Consider the following 14,940-nt stretch of genomic DNA (forward strand, 5'->3'; position numbering starts at 1 on the left):
GCGTTCTATTAAGTTCTGTAATTTAAATGTTTTGGAATCACACTATACTTTTTTGCATGTTAACTGACACTGAAGCATGTGAGTTGCTTTGAAAATTTGTCAAAACAAGTGTGAATTTTTATTTAAAATAATCACCTTTGACAAAACACCGGCTCAACAAGTAACGGGTTTATATTACACGAGACAATACCGGAAGAACATAGACATTTGACATATCTCCAATTAGTTAGTGTATTCATTCACTAAACGCATGTTAACACACATGTAAATTGGGAGACAAGGCCAAAATTTGTTTCTTATAAAGAGGATACAAAATACTCCATCCGATCCGTTCCTAAAAGATATACTTTTTAAAGTTTTCACACATATTAAGAAAACACATTAAATCGCTATAATAAATTTATCGTTTTCTGTAATTTTCAATTTTCAACAACTTTTAACCAATAGTAATTTAATAAAACCAATTAATTTTCTTAAAGTTTACAATTTTTTCATAGAAAACATAGAATATACATCTTTTTGAAACAAATATTTTTTTCAAAATATGAATCATTTAGAAACAGAGAAAGTAAGATTTTGGCTTATACGATGAATTGAATAAAGCTGGAAACATTCCAAAAATATAGACTTTTTAGTATTTTCACACATTAAAAAAATACATTAAACTACCATAATAAATATATTATTTTCTGTAATTTTTAATTTTTTATAACTTTTAACAAATAAAGTCAATTAATTTTTTTAAAGTTTATATTTTTTCATAAAAGACACAAAAAATACATATTTGTGAAACCAACCTTTTTCTAAAAAGTCTTCCTCTGCTCAGAGTACTAATCACCCTAATTCATTTTCCATCTTTTGATTTGATGTTCCTTGAAACATTTTTATTTTAATTTGTTAATCACCGTTGGAACCAGACAAAGAATCAGAAACAACACTACCAATCTCTCTCTGTCTCTGTATAATGTCAGTGTTGTCTCTCTCTCTACAAGCCGAGAGAGACAGTGATGACAATAACTCTGAGCAGAGGAAGGACTAACCACCATTTCCAATCATGAATCCGGCAACTGACCCAGTCTCCGCCGCTCCACCTCCACAGCCACACCGTCTCCCAACCTCCTGCGACCGTCACCCGGAGGAGCGATTCACCGGTTTCTGCCCTTCCTGTCTCTGTGAACGCCTCTCAGTCTTAGACCAAACCAACAATGACACTGCATCATCTTCTTCTCGGAAGCCTCCCACCATCTCCGCCGCGGCTCTCAAGGCCCTCTTCAAGCCTTCTGGTAACAACGGTGGAAACGGCCGGGTAAAACCCGGATTCTTCCCGGACCTCCGCCGCACAAAATCGTTCTCGGCGTCAAAGAACAGCGAGGGACTCTCCGGCTTGTTCGAGCCGCAGCGTAGATCTTGCGACGTCAGACTTCGTAGCTCTCTCTTGAACTTGTTTACTCAAGATGAGCAACGTTACCCTCCGATCACCGTCTCCGGCGGCGAGGCCGAGGCGGAGCCAAGAAAATCTACCGTTCAGGAGCCTGTTTTAGAAGCTAACGACGAAGAAGAAGAAGAAGAAGCTGAAACTGAAGATGACTATGTCGACTTCGAGATTCTCAATGATAACTCCAGCAACGAAGCTGTTGAAGAGAGAAATGAGATAGAGGATGTTAAAGTCCCTGAGAAAGCTAAAAGCGAAGAGGAGATAATAGATGTTGATTCTTCTCAAACCAAGAAGGCATCGGTACGACGTAGTTTCTGGTCAGCCGCCTCTGTTTTCAGCAAGAAGCTGCAAAAATGGAACCAGAAGCTGAAGAAGCGGCGGAGCAACGGCGGCGATCACCACCGGCCGGGATCCGCGAGGCTACCGGTGGAGAAACCGATAGGGAGACAGCTCCGGGATACGCAGTCGGAGATCGCCGACTACCGGAGGTCGTGCGACACCGATCCTCGATTCTCCCTGGACGCCGGAAGATTCTCTCTTGACGCCAGAAGATTCTCCGTCGATATCGGCAGGATCTCGGTCGACGATCCTCGCTACTCGTTCGACGAGCCGAGAGCTTCGTGGGACGGGACTCTGATCGGACGGACGGCGAGACCTCCGCCGCCGCCGTCGATGCTCTCCGTGGTGGAAGATGCGGCGGTGATCCGATCAGATATGCAGATTCCAGTGGAACAACCACAGCCACCACCGCCACCACCAGTGGTTAATCCAGTGAACAATGAGTCCGACCCGGTTATAATCCCGGGCGGGTCAATCCAAACCCGAGACTATTACAATGACTCATCCTCCTGGAGGAGGAAGAGTCTCGACAGATCAAGCTCTATAAGAAAAACCCACGTGGCGGATGAGCAGAAGCCGCGAGTGTCTATATCAATAGATACTTACTCAGGAGGATCAATGAGGGATGACAGTTACGTTGCGGAGACGGGAGGTAACGGCTTTTACCGAGAACCGACGATCACCGGTGAGAGGAAAGTGAATAGTAATGATAACGGCTTTTACCGGGAACCGGCGATCACCGGTGAGAGGAGTGTGAATAGTAACGATAACAGCAAGAAGTCGAGACGGTGGGGGAAGTGGAGCATCTTAGACCATCTCCATCCATTAGGACCCCTAATGGGTACTTAAAATTAAATTAATGTTTTATTTAGTGATTTGAAAGGTTTAGAACCTCTATGAATCTATTTAATTTTTTCATCCTCCATTGGTAGAACTCATTGGGGTACTTAAAAAATAAATTTTTTTTAAACAAATAAAAGAGCTTCAAACTTGTTCTTCTACATTCGAAAAGAAAAGAAGCAGAGGAATTTTTTTGAAAAAATGTTATAAGAGAAATGTTATTTTACACCCGGAGGAAACACAACTTATAAAGGAAACTTCCTTTACTATGCAGCACGTTGATGACCATGAATCTGTTGCCTTTCTTCCACGCGCATCCTCAACCATCACACAACCAACAAAGAAAGTAAAATTAAAAGCTTTTCTCTGTAAAAAAATAAATGAAAACTAAAACCACAACAATACAAATGTGGACTATGTTTCTATCTAACAATACGATAACAAAAACAATAATCTCATCATCATCACTTGTTCCAATACCAAAGACTTCATTTTTTAAACAGTCAAGCGAAGCTTAACCATCAACACAAGTTAGAATCAACCAAAAGAAACAATAATCTCATGATCATTACTTGTTAAATTCAACCAAACCAACTCTGTTTCAATGCAGAAGACTCCATTTTTTCAACTGTCTAACGAAGCTTAACCATCATCAGTAGTTCAAATCAACCAAGGATCCCATCATCATCAGCATGCAAAAGACTCCATTTTTTTTAATGATTAACAAGTTATTTTTTCAAGATTCACAACATGCAAAAGATTCACTAAATCATAATCTTCAAAATTAATTTTACAAGTTATTTTCCTATAGAGAAAGGGATTTTCGTACTTATCTCGCCTCTTGTATGACTTTGATCCTTTCATGGATCCTTGGTTTCTCTTGAAGCTGATTCCTGTGAAGAACTTTCTTCTATCTTCTGATTTTCATCATCACCTCAGTGCATGGGAGAGAAACGATGGAGAGATGGAGAGACGGAGAATCGACGGCGAATTGACGGAGATGGAAGCAGTCGCGAGAGATCGCCTTTCGAAGATGAAGAGAAACAAAACTGATTTCGGGGGAGAAAAACCGACGAAGGAGAGAGACACATTAAGGTGTGGTCCAGTAGTAGCGCGCCACGTAGGGATCCTTACCAAACCCAAAAATACCAATTTAAGTAGCGCTCCTCTGTTTTCTTTTCAATTTTGATTTATTTTTCTTCCCTTTTTTTTAAGTACCTCCGCGTAAGGAGCCCCGATGGACATGCTCTTAGGGCTTATCTACAGGAAGAGTGTTAACAAGTACGAGGAAGAGGAGGAACACGGTGGGATGGTGGAGAGATCGTTGTCGGAGTCATGGCCGGAGCTGAGGAACGGTGGAGGAGGAGGAGCGAGGATGGAGAGGAGTAATAGCAATGTGAGCTGGAGGAGCTCAGGCGGCGTACCGGCGAGGAAAGTCAACGGGTTGGAGAGGAATAAGAGTTCAAGGTATGGGGAGAACGGAATGTTGGATTTTTATTTGGCGCCGATGAACGGTAGCCGGAGGCTGAGCGTTGGATCTGGAGGTGGTGGCGGGTGGGCGAATAGTCACGGCCATTCTATAGCTAGGAATGTTATGAGGCTTTACTGATAAAAACTGTTCACTGGATGGTTCGGTTTAAGTGGTTTAGCTCTCTGAACCTTCTTTGTCGTTTTTGTTGGTTTGGGTTCAGTTTCGGCGCAGTTGGTTTACTTTTAAAATGTTAAGGGGAGAGGTTTCAAACGAATGACTTGGTTACGTTGTCTATTATAACCGGAATAAACCGCCTTTAACCAGCCGTTATTGGTTCCAAAATTTCAGTTAATTTAAGTACTTGTTTAACAAAGCAAAATCATTGAACACTCTGACATGGTCGTCATTCCCTAAATAGCATTATACATTGGAATATTATTATACATACATTACGAGCATGTGGGTGACTCACATTTGTGTGAATGATCCGAGTAAACATCATTAAACTTGATGTATCAAGTCATATTAATCTATTTTGATTGATACAGAGTCCAAGTCTTCCTGTCTCTCGTTCATTCCTTCTTGTTTCCTTTACCCTTATCTACTTCTTCTGATAACAATGTCTGCTCATACACGAACTGAGTAAGCAGTGCAACAAGAATAGCTCCAAGAACCGCAACTTTTCTCCAATCCGGCGAAGAAACAAACGAATCAGCAATTGCTACAACCAAGATCCCAATCAAACCGAGGTAAATGTTCCTTCTCGACTTTGACCCTGCACTTACTTTGGTAACCTCTTGTATTCTCTCAGTCTCCTCTCTAGCTTTCTCAACATCCAAAGGCTTTTTATCGCGAAAGCTCTTGAAGAACAATCCTTCATTCCTGTCTTCCACGATCTTCTCCTCAAACTCAGCCAGCTTGTTATCGTTCTCCTCTATCTCCAACCTGTTCAACCCCGCAGATTCCTCAAACGCTTGCATCTTGCTCTCAATGGTCTCTAATATCTACTCAGAAAAAGAAAATAAAAACAAATATCAGATTATATATAAGGCAAAAATGACCAAAAAATAAACTATTAATAATTGAAACTAAACATTTTCAAACTTTAAATTTGACATTTAAAGTTTGACATTTAAAGTTTCATATTACTTGAAAATGTTAGAAAAATAATTATGAACATTTTTAATAAAAAGACATTGAAACATAGTTTTTTTTTTGTTTTTTAATGTTTTATGATCTTAATTTTACATTTATTTGTAATTTTATTAGTTTCTATACTTTTATTGTAACTTTACATTTTATATAAAAAAACAGTTGTTAAAAAAAAAGACATTGAAACAATACCCTTGAGCTTGCTTCGTCGAGGTCTTTCATGGCGTCTTCACCAACCTTGTCAAACTCAGCGTTGGCTTCTTCAGCGAACTTGGTGAGGTAATCTGACCGTTCGTCCAGGAAATCAGTTAAACGGACTTTCGATGTCTGAAGCATGGCGATCCTGGCCAAGAGTTCTTGTCTCCGAGTATCTCCTTCGGGCTTTGGAGGATCGGAATCTGAAGTTCCATCTCCCGTGGATTTCGAGAGACAGATGAACTGAGTTCTTGAAATGGAATGTCTTGAGGCATTGGACAGAACATTTGGTGTTAAAGATGTCCGAAACGATTGAAGTGTGTTTATCATCTTCTTGAAGAAGAGGGGGTCGTTACAGACTGTGTAACCACCTCTAGTTAGTTCACGCATTATCCAAAACAATTTTTTGAGTTTTAAAGTATTTACACAAAAGACCCTTTTTCACGGATTATTGTAGTTAGAGTCTATACTTGGTCTGATTAATTAAACGGTTTGATGTTTACAACTTGGTAAGCCTGGGTGTTTTTACCCCAACCCGAAGTACCTACCTAACCCCGAACCGGAAAAACTGAAACCGGATCCGGACCGCTATACAAAAATATCCGAACATAACTTATAAGCTCTTTGGGGTTTGGTTATAACTCGAAGTGAACCGAAATCCAAACTATGATCCGAAGATATCCGAAATTAGTTAAATATGTTAATATTTTTATATATGTTAAGATGATTTAGATATTTTAGAGTATTCAAAATATTCTTGTAATTTGTTTTATTTGTTATTTTGATATTTTTAATTAATTTAGATACTTTAGATAATTTTTAATTAGATTTGTGAATAATTTGTAAATTCGAAAAAAAAAATTTGTCATTTTTTGAGGTTTGAAGAATATATTTTTTGGACGATTTCAAATATTGGTTATAATCCGATCCGAACCGAATCCGGAAGAAACCGAGCCGAACCCAACTCTATAATTAGTAAAACTCGAACGAAACTTATATATGAGCATAGCACCGAAAATCAGAAAATCCGAACATCTGAATCAACCGAACCGAACCGATGGAGCTCCCGGACGCCCATGCCTACAACTTGGTCTGATTTGACGGTTTGATGTTTCAGATGATAATATTAAACCGGTTAAGGTCTGATCACTCTTACTCGAGACTTTGGAAAAAAAAAACTATTTCACTATATACGGTTCCACTCCTACCTTTTCATATACGAACAAACATACCGTACTTTATTCAACCTTAACAACTAACAAATTCAAATACAACACATCAACTTTAGTATTTAATCTGAGTTGCTCTCCAAATGATTATTAGTAATTAAGTGATTAGGGAGGAACCAATTAGAAGGTCAAATAACTAACTTCTAATAACATTTTGTATGCATCCATAGTGTCTGCTTTCCTCTATGGCCTCTCTTGTGAATGGCTCATGTTGAGGTTTATTTCACATTACGTTCATTTCCCCGTGCTTCTCTTCTCAGTTAAGCGACATAGAAGCAAGTGGCAACTGATGACACATGTATATGTTGTGTGTAACTAGACATTTGATCCTGTGTCACGAGATGACTGAACAAAGACTTTCGTTGATTCAGTTAAACATTCCCATGTTAGTATGTTGCAATAACCATCAAAGTGAGAAGAAGACAAGACAAAGTGGGTCCTGAATCTTGTACCAGGAGAAGAACAATGTTACATATGTGACACTGTAAATGCATAATCTGTCGTGATTAAAAGGGATGTAGAACAAGAAATAGTTAAAATTTTCAAGAGTAATAAATGAGCTTATGTCTTCTTTTCAAAGTGATTTTACATTTGAAAACTGAGAAAGATGAAACAAAAGGACTAGGAAACAAAAGACCTGAGCGCAGCACTCGCTGTTTTGAGAGGACATTCCTCTTGAACCACCACCTCACACCGCATATTGTGTGCAGAGAACATTTTTATGGGGTTGCTTCATACGTTTTGTTTACTTCTTTCGAAAGTCTGATGTTAACATATGTAATTTAGGACAGATTGAATAAATAGAGTATTACTAAAATAATGTTCCGTTTCGATTAACTTTATTATCAACCAGTTGATTACTTGATTAATATACTAATACATGTGAACTCATTCCTTATCGTCTAAAAAAGATTATTTAAAAAAAATACTCGTTGCAATTGTCGGCTGACGCGTTTGCTTATATTTTTCTCAATTTTGTAGTTCAAAGTTTGAACCGTTCAAACTTTCAAACCAGTTGAATTTCGTGGAAAACGTATAACATTTTTTTTTGCTAAATACTTTCTCCGGTTTAAATGAAGTATTGTTGTAGCATAAAATTATCTTTATAAAATAAATATGGTTTATAATTTCAATGCAAAATTTTATTAGTTTATCTCTTTAACTTCTAATTAAACTAAAATAAATAATAGTGTTATATAATTTTAAAGGTCAAACAAGAATAATTTAAACATTTAACTAATTTCTTAATTTGTGTGCAACATTCTTGAAGGACAACTTATTTGAAATGAAGAGTATATAACAATTTATATATAACGACAACTAAGAGTATATAAGTGTTGTTAGAATATATACACATGTAGTAGTACTTCTTATAACTAGGGAATTGTTAATAGAATGGCCTTTTGACGTCAAAAAAAAACTAAGGAATTGTTTTTTTTTGACAAATAAATAGAGGAAAATTTTGTAGACGTTAAAAGATAAAGAGTTCCAACACTAAATCCATTTCCATAGATAAACTTTTGTATTTGTACAATTATGAATTACAAGGAAAAAAAAGAGTTTTAAGAAGTTGTCAAATAAAAAATTGAGTTACAAGTTTCATTTTTGAGTGTGGTTGTTGAACTGACCCCTCTATTTTATCTCTTTACATTTTCACACCCAAAGTCTTTTATGTTATTATTAGTACACACCTCCCCTATAAATGGTCTTCAGAGTCTCCTCTTTTACTATTTTGGTCTCTCTCTCTCTCTTCCCTCTTTTTTTTTTTTTTTTTTTTGCTTAAGCTCTCTCTCTTCCCTCTGTCAACATAGTTTCAGAGAAAAATGTCAAGAAGAGCATGCAAACGAGTAAGTTTCTGCCCGAACCCAGAAGCCACAGACGAGCCCATATTCTCAAAACATCACGACCGGAGAAAGGTGGTTATGATCGGATTTCTCAGTTGTGGTCTGAGGAGTTCCCCTGCCGCGAGGAAACTGATGCGACGTATTGGGGATAGCTTCGCCAGAACGCTGCGTTTTATGTCCTTCGGGAGGAATAAGACTGACAAAACGTCGTCGTCGTTATTGTTGTCTTCGTCGTCTGCTTCTTCTTCATCGTCTATTTATATGAAAAGGTCGAAGTCTCTGGCTGAGTCGGAGTCTCACAGAGCAGAAGCTATTGAAGACTGCATTCAGTTCTTGAACTCTTCTTTTTCTCTGACCAGATCAAACTCTGTCCCAACGTGGTCTTCTTGATTTGATCCGGCTCCGGGTCGGGTCGTTTTCATGTTGTTGTAATGTCAGAAGGAGTTTAGAATTGCCAATAATGCATTGTATAGGTGTGTTTTGTTTATTTATTTCTTTACAATTCACACAAAGATTGCGAGTTTTGACTTGAAAGACAATAAATTCTTGGATCATATTTTCAACATTCATTTTGCAAACCATAGATCAAGGTTTATGGGAGGAAATAAATAAAAAATTACACTAATCTTATGTGTTTTTGGTACAAACACTAACACAAATAATATGTACATTGTTTAACCTATCAATATGATTAAATTTCATGAACCTGTAATATAATTAGTTTATTAAACTTTAATGACAAAAGAAAAAGAGGGAAGCAAGGTTTAAAAATCAAAAAGAGGGGTCGACATCAAAGGACCAAAGACAAGAAAGCTCATGGGAAATCCCCACTTGTCTTTCTTCTTTATTGACCCCGTTAATAATAATTCTTGTTCAACAAAAAATAACAAGAGGAAAATTCCAAGAGATTTCTTAAAAGAAGGATTTGATGATTCAACAAAAAAGAAAAGAAACACACAATTTATTTTCATCATAAGATACTTTTAGCATTTTAGAAAATGTAGGTCCAGAAAAACTGACCTAACAAGAACAAAACGTATCAATAGTATCTAAAGAATCCAAGGGAAAAGCTTACACCTTTAAAAAATGTGCTCCTCTTCCTCTCAAGACAAAGACCTTGTGTGAGAAGTGGAATGCACTACCAGAAGTTGCAACAAAAGGTTTTATAACATTGGCAAGAAAGCAAAAGACATAAAGAAAGATTCCCTGTCTTGTTTAAAAAGGTAAAACATTACATGAGTAAAGAGAGCATTAGGTTGAGTAGGTTTGAGAAAGACAAAGGAGTAGTTGAATCTTAGTTATCTATACAAGTCTAGAATACATACATATAACCATAATGCTGACATAATATTGTTTTTTATATCTAAAATGAATGTCACTAATTAACGGGTAAATCATGGAGAGATCAATAGATACAACTAACTGATGAAGAGCTAATAATTTTTTCCTTCTGCCTAGATCACTTCCACCACAAGGGCTTCTATGGGTACACCTCCAACCTCATGAAAGCCTGCATTTCACTATATTGTTCTTGAATTTGAGTTTTCCCATAACATAGTTTCTCATCATTCAATAGTTAGTGTCTTTTTATGTTGTTTGAAAAGGGATTCGATGGTTATCGTTAGTGTTCAATAAATCGCTAGAGAGTAATTAGGCTCTTTATAGTGGATTATTGATTAGACTCCTAAACTGATTTTTGAACGCGTAAACCAGTTTTTTTTAAAAATCATTTGTTTCGATTAGATAAAATTTACCACCTAGGTGTCGACTAAACCGATTTTTAGAACACTGGTTATAGTAATATCATTTAGAACCAAAACTTTACAAAGACAAATTTCTGTGAGTCCATTTACAACAGAAGAGGTCTCTAGTGATTTTTACAACAGTAAAATTTTGATCTTGATGTTGCTCTTCATCCTGTTCAGGTGTTCCCCCAAGTAACAAACCTTTTCCTGTATAGGCAGGCAATCAAACCAAACTCTGTAACGTTTTAAAGTTTCACAATTTCCCGGGAAAACAGAGCTGCTTGATCAATAAATGGGCCAGGCCCAATAGTTTTTGGATGATTTATTAGCCCAAACAAGAGGTTTTTTATTTCTAATTACAGTTAACAAGCTATATACTTACAATGGAATGAACTTACAAAATGAAACAAAGTATTATGATGCAGTGACTTTCTCACAGATCACACAATGATCTGTAACAATTTTATCCATGGCACTACCTTGTTCAATCTCAAACTTACTACTAAACTTATTCCACAAATGCAACCCATAGCTTCTCCTCTGCATCTCAAGAACCTTGACTCGAACTCTCTTCAAGTCCTTCTCTGTTCTTGGAACCTTGAAGAGCTTCTCAATCTCAACCCAATTAACCGAATAAAACGCAGAAGGTGTCATGACGGTAAAGTTATATCCCTCGGTTCCTTCCACGGCTCTAGCCACTCTAGACACAAGGTACGGTCCGTTATGACCCCAAACGTTTCCATTAAAAGTCAACGCGAACTCTTCAATGCATTTGAGCAAGAGAGGATGGTTCTTGTCGAAGATCAAAACCGCATTGTTTAACCTCGTCCAGTTTCTCGAAACCGGTTCGAGAGTCTGCGCACCGATCACGTTCCTTAAGTGTTTGAAACTCTTCAGAACAATCATGTCAGTGTCTAGATAAACACCTCCGAACTTGAACAGGTACGCGAGTCTCATGAGGTTCGAGAGGTTCTGAGCTAAAGAGATCTTCCCAGGATCTCGTTTCCCTGTCTGAATCTCCTCGAGCCATGTTTCTCCGGCCGTGTCCTTGAGAAGATAAGGCAAGTCAGGAGTTATAGCTGCAACTCTGTAGCCACGATCAAGAAACGGTTTCAAGATTCTAAACCCTAGAGGAGAATCCATGGTTGATGATAAAATGATCAAGCAGCCTCGAGGATGAGACTTAAACACGCTTTCTACCGACAAGATCTCTCTCTTACCGAACATCTCCGCGGGAGAGATCCACGTCATCATGAAGTTGACTTCGCAATCATCTCTTAAAAACTCTGTTGCTCTCTGCTGAAACTTCTCGGACACGTCTCTGCCTCCAAAAACGTCGAGAACGTGAAGATTGTTACTCTCCGTGACTGTGATCGTATAGTTACTTTGCTCTTTCTCTGACCTTAGAGGTAAGTAAGGAACAACTGTCTTGATCTCTATCCTCACAACCTCGGAGATGTCTCTAACCAGTACATGAGATACGATGAAGATCGCGAAAACTATGAGAGATATAACTGAGGCAGCAAACGCTGTGAACAGTGATGATCGAGAGCGGTTTAACCGCCGGTGGTTAAACATCGCCGTGACTTTCTTGGCGACTACGTTATCCATATTTTTTTGTTTAAGAAACGAAGGGAGGAGAAGAAAACAGTTTGTGATGTCTGTGTTTGTTGTTTTCTTATAGTTTTTGTCTGTGAGTTCTTTTTTTTGCTTGTTGTTGAAGCTGTCGTGTTTTGAAAAGTTCTTTAAAGCCGCCAGAGAACGTAGACTTCAGTATGTTTTTAATTTTTTATTAATTTTCGTTATGTGATTTTTAATTAATGGGGACCATAAGTTTAAATAAACGACAATTATTTCTCCATAATTTTTAAAAGGGCTCAATCTTTTTGACGACTTTTCCTTCATAATCCAGTTGATTATAAATCGGTCGGAGTTCGGTTTAGGTATGTATCTGATTCAGCTTAAATATAGCTAATTAGAAAAAAACTATTTAATTTGAGATATAATTTTAAAAATGTTTTAGTTTCCATTTGATTTTTATCTTCTAGATTTGAATTTCCAATTAGTTTTTTTTTTTTAATTTTAATGATTAGACCTAAGGTCCGGTCCGGTTTTCATATTGGTATTTTGGTTAGTTTTTTGGATTTATTAAATAATGAACATATATAAATACATTATCCATTAATTTGAGTCTCTAATCTTTTCCTTATTTACATGTTGAGGGTTTTGAATAATACTTTCTAGCTGGTCCTCTAAAAAGCAATTGTTAATCTTTCTTTTGATATGGTCTTAATATTATACTAGCTAATATATAATCCTTGTTAATTATTATTTATTAGGCCGTCTTTGGTGGTATCTTAATCCCTTTCTTATTAAAGGAGGAGCATTGATAAAAATAAACCTTGGCCTCATGTGTTTATTACATAAGTGCCATTTCCTAGGTGTCATCACCACATGTACTCTCACCAACTTTTTTTAAAATCCCTTTCTCAACTAGAATAATTACAAACAAATGCCACTGGTCATTACAGTATACTATATGGTTTTCGGATTTCAAAAATAACTTTCGTATTATGTTTGTGGTAAGTCATTAATGCTTGATTGAATTCGGATTCCAAAAAAAAAAACGGAGATTTAACTAAGGCAGCATATTAACTCCTTCCTAATAGAGACTTTATGGTATGTTCGAAAATTTGGAAGTGTTTCATTTAAATAAGGCAACAAAATACGGTTTGATTGTGAGGCGATGATCATGTGGTAAGTCATTTACGCTTGAGTACAATATTTGATTCTTTAAACGTGCTACAACTAAGTTCTTTACGGTTTGAATTGACTATTTTAACCTGCACGAAAGTTCATATCATAACCTGTACGAATGTTCATATCCAATCTTACAACAAATAAACCATGTTTATCATAATACTAATATCAAATTGTTTATCATAATGTTTATATCATAACCTGTACGAATGTTCATATCAAATCGTTTTATGATATTTTTGATTCAGTTCATCGAAAATAACCAATTATGATAAACACTTAATGTTTCAAAATGTTAAGGAAACACAATTGAATTGTTAATGTATTCAAGGAAACAAAATTCAAAAAATTGAGATACTTAAACGATCGGGGAATATTTCTGAAATATATTTTGCGTGACCAAGAGTGATTTTTCTTACCTATTTCACGTCCATGCATCACGTAATTTATAAAACAGGCAAGTGGTATATACGGTATTAATTTCCCATCATTAATATCGGTTTCAGAAATAGACTTTGGCGTGGTGAGGAAATACAGACATAGTATTATGTGTTTTACAGTGTTGGCAAATTAATTGGGAACAAGGTAATCTATTGTATTTATTGTATATACAATAGATTATGAAATGCTGATATTATATGTATATTTTGGTAATATTTTTCATATTTCATAATAAGGCCGACTTAAAAAGGTTACTAATATTGATGGGTTTTTCAAAATTGTCTTCGACCCCACTGGTGTTCCAGAAATTGATGTTTTACGATTGAAGTAATACATGCATTCATATATTTTGTTAAATAATGTTTTTAATTTCTCAAGATGATCTCTTTGCTATTGCTCATAATAGGATTGCAAACGAAAACTTCTGAAAGCATTATTGACAACAGTTATTTTGTCTCTATTTTTCATTTTTTTTTGTTTTCTTATATATTGTTCCTTTTATATTTTATTAGACTATTGCTTATGTTTCATTTAATATTATATTTATAATTTATCCGCATGCAAACAAATATACAATTTAATTTTAAAGTCCATCGCATATAAATTTATATTGACATACTAAAATTCTTAGCTATAATCCGTACTTTCTTACATATATTTTTCTTACTATGACTTTAACTTTTATTATGTTTATATATTAAAAGTTATAATACTTTTAAAAAATTCTCGCTCCGCGCAGGGCGCGGATTATCACCTAGTACTAGTAACTAAAAGATAAAACTCCCGAATGATAAACGCTTATATATGTGTGTGTTGCATTAACAATTTCATTGCTTTAGCCTCTAACTAAGAAGGCACCTTAAAAAAGGCCAAAGGTGAGGTATAGGTTCTAGATGTGTGAGACACTTTCCTATTAGATCAAGTTGTTTGATTTCTTTATAGTTTTCTTTTGTTTAATTGTTTACGTAAGAAAATAGTTTGTCTAATCCATCATTCATTGTTTTATTATTCTAGGACACAGTAATTGATTTGGAAATCAAAGGCAAGAAAATAAAGGTTTGAATAAGTCCACCCTACATTTTTCATCCACACAACATCTCTCACTGTTAAGATATGGGAAGCATCTTGACTTTAACAATTGAAAGCATAGTTAGGTACATACAAATTGTTCCTAGTATTATACTTAATTATTTGACGTATATTATACGTATCTCATTATTGATATGGTTGATATATATTAAAATACTGTTCTAATCATTCAGATTCAAAAGAATGTTGCAAATCATACTTCATGCCAATTATAGTTTAACACACAGCTGGCCTTTGGGACGTATTGAAATGTGACACAACTAAACTGACATTGGTCCCAGATGGGGGGCATCTTTGGTGTTTTGTCCTAAAATATTGTTAAGTATAAGCTTCAGAACTCATACACTTATTTTCTTACTATCTAAGCATCCAACATACACATTTCTTGGGGTCATCAGCT

At 36.1% G+C, this 14,940-nt stretch overlaps 4 protein-coding genes and 1 long non-coding RNA gene across 5 annotated transcripts; 2 read left to right on the forward strand and 3 right to left on the reverse strand.

Moving 5' to 3' along the window:
- Positions 1 to 181: 181 nt before the first annotated feature.
- On the forward strand, positions 182 to 4,450 carry LOC125586375 (protein OCTOPUS-like). Its single transcript, XM_048756442.1, has 2 exons — positions 182 to 2,585; positions 3,868 to 4,450. Exons 1-2 carry the CDS (start codon positions 1,055 to 1,057, stop codon positions 4,221 to 4,223), a joined length of 1,887 nt encoding a protein of 628 aa, XP_048612399.1. The 5' UTR covers positions 182 to 1,054; the 3' UTR covers positions 4,224 to 4,450.
- On the reverse strand, positions 2,713 to 3,875 carry LOC111214541. Its single transcript, XR_002663929.2, has 2 exons — positions 3,444 to 3,875; positions 2,713 to 2,932 (listed from the first exon to the last, which is right to left on the reverse strand). It is a non-coding gene; the product is annotated as an uncharacterized LOC111214541 (long non-coding RNA).
- A 14-nt stretch (positions 4,451 to 4,464) lies between the features above and the next one.
- LOC125586421 lies at positions 4,465 to 5,882 on the reverse strand. Its single transcript, XM_048756540.1, has 2 exons — positions 5,430 to 5,882; positions 4,465 to 5,089 (listed from the first exon to the last, which is right to left on the reverse strand). Exons 1-2 carry the CDS (start codon positions 5,820 to 5,822, stop codon positions 4,658 to 4,660), a joined length of 825 nt encoding a protein of 274 aa, XP_048612497.1. The 5' UTR covers positions 5,823 to 5,882; the 3' UTR covers positions 4,465 to 4,657.
- A 2,504-nt stretch (positions 5,883 to 8,386) lies between these two features.
- On the forward strand, positions 8,387 to 9,070 carry LOC106427910 (josephin-like protein). Its single transcript, XM_013868625.3, has one exon. The coding sequence runs from the start codon at positions 8,485 to 8,487 to the stop codon at positions 8,893 to 8,895; it is 411 nt and encodes a 136-aa protein (XP_013724079.1). The 5' UTR covers positions 8,387 to 8,484; the 3' UTR covers positions 8,896 to 9,070.
- Positions 9,071 to 10,531: 1,461 nt separating this feature from the next.
- On the reverse strand, positions 10,532 to 12,731 carry LOC111199955 (lactosylceramide 4-alpha-galactosyltransferase-like). Its single transcript, XM_048756474.1, has one exon. It carries the CDS (start codon positions 11,859 to 11,861, stop codon positions 10,665 to 10,667), a length of 1,197 nt encoding a protein of 398 aa, XP_048612431.1. The 5' UTR covers positions 11,862 to 12,731; the 3' UTR covers positions 10,532 to 10,664.
- Positions 12,732 to 14,940: the final 2,209 nt, after the last annotated feature.

The sequence above is a fragment of the Brassica napus genome, chromosome A1, assembly GCF_020379485.1.
Source record: "Brassica napus cultivar Da-Ae chromosome A1, Da-Ae, whole genome shotgun sequence".
Taxonomy (NCBI): Eukaryota; Viridiplantae; Streptophyta; class Magnoliopsida; order Brassicales; family Brassicaceae; genus Brassica; species Brassica napus.

Excerpts from the sequence above, each read along its gene's own strand:
- LOC125586375 (XM_048756442.1), top strand. The coding sequence starts at position 1,055 with ATGAATCCGGCAACTGACCCAGTCTCCGCCGCTCCACCTCCACAGCCA. Across the intron at positions 2,586-3,867 it reads GGGGAAGTGGAGCATCTTAG|GGCTTATCTACAGGAAGAGT; the intron begins ACCATCTCCATC and ends ACATGCTCTTAG.
- LOC125586421 (XM_048756540.1), bottom strand. The coding sequence starts at position 5,822 with ATGCGTGAACTAACTAGAGGTGGTTACACAGTCTGTAACGACCCCCTC. Across the intron at positions 5,090-5,429 it reads TCGACGAAGCAAGCTCAAGG|ATATTAGAGACCATTGAGAG; the intron begins GTATTGTTTCAA and ends TTTTCTGAGTAG.
- LOC106427910 (XM_013868625.3), top strand. The coding sequence starts at position 8,485 with ATGTCAAGAAGAGCATGCAAACGAGTAAGTTTCTGCCCGAACCCAGAA.
- LOC111199955 (XM_048756474.1), bottom strand. The coding sequence starts at position 11,861 with ATGGATAACGTAGTCGCCAAGAAAGTCACGGCGATGTTTAACCACCGG.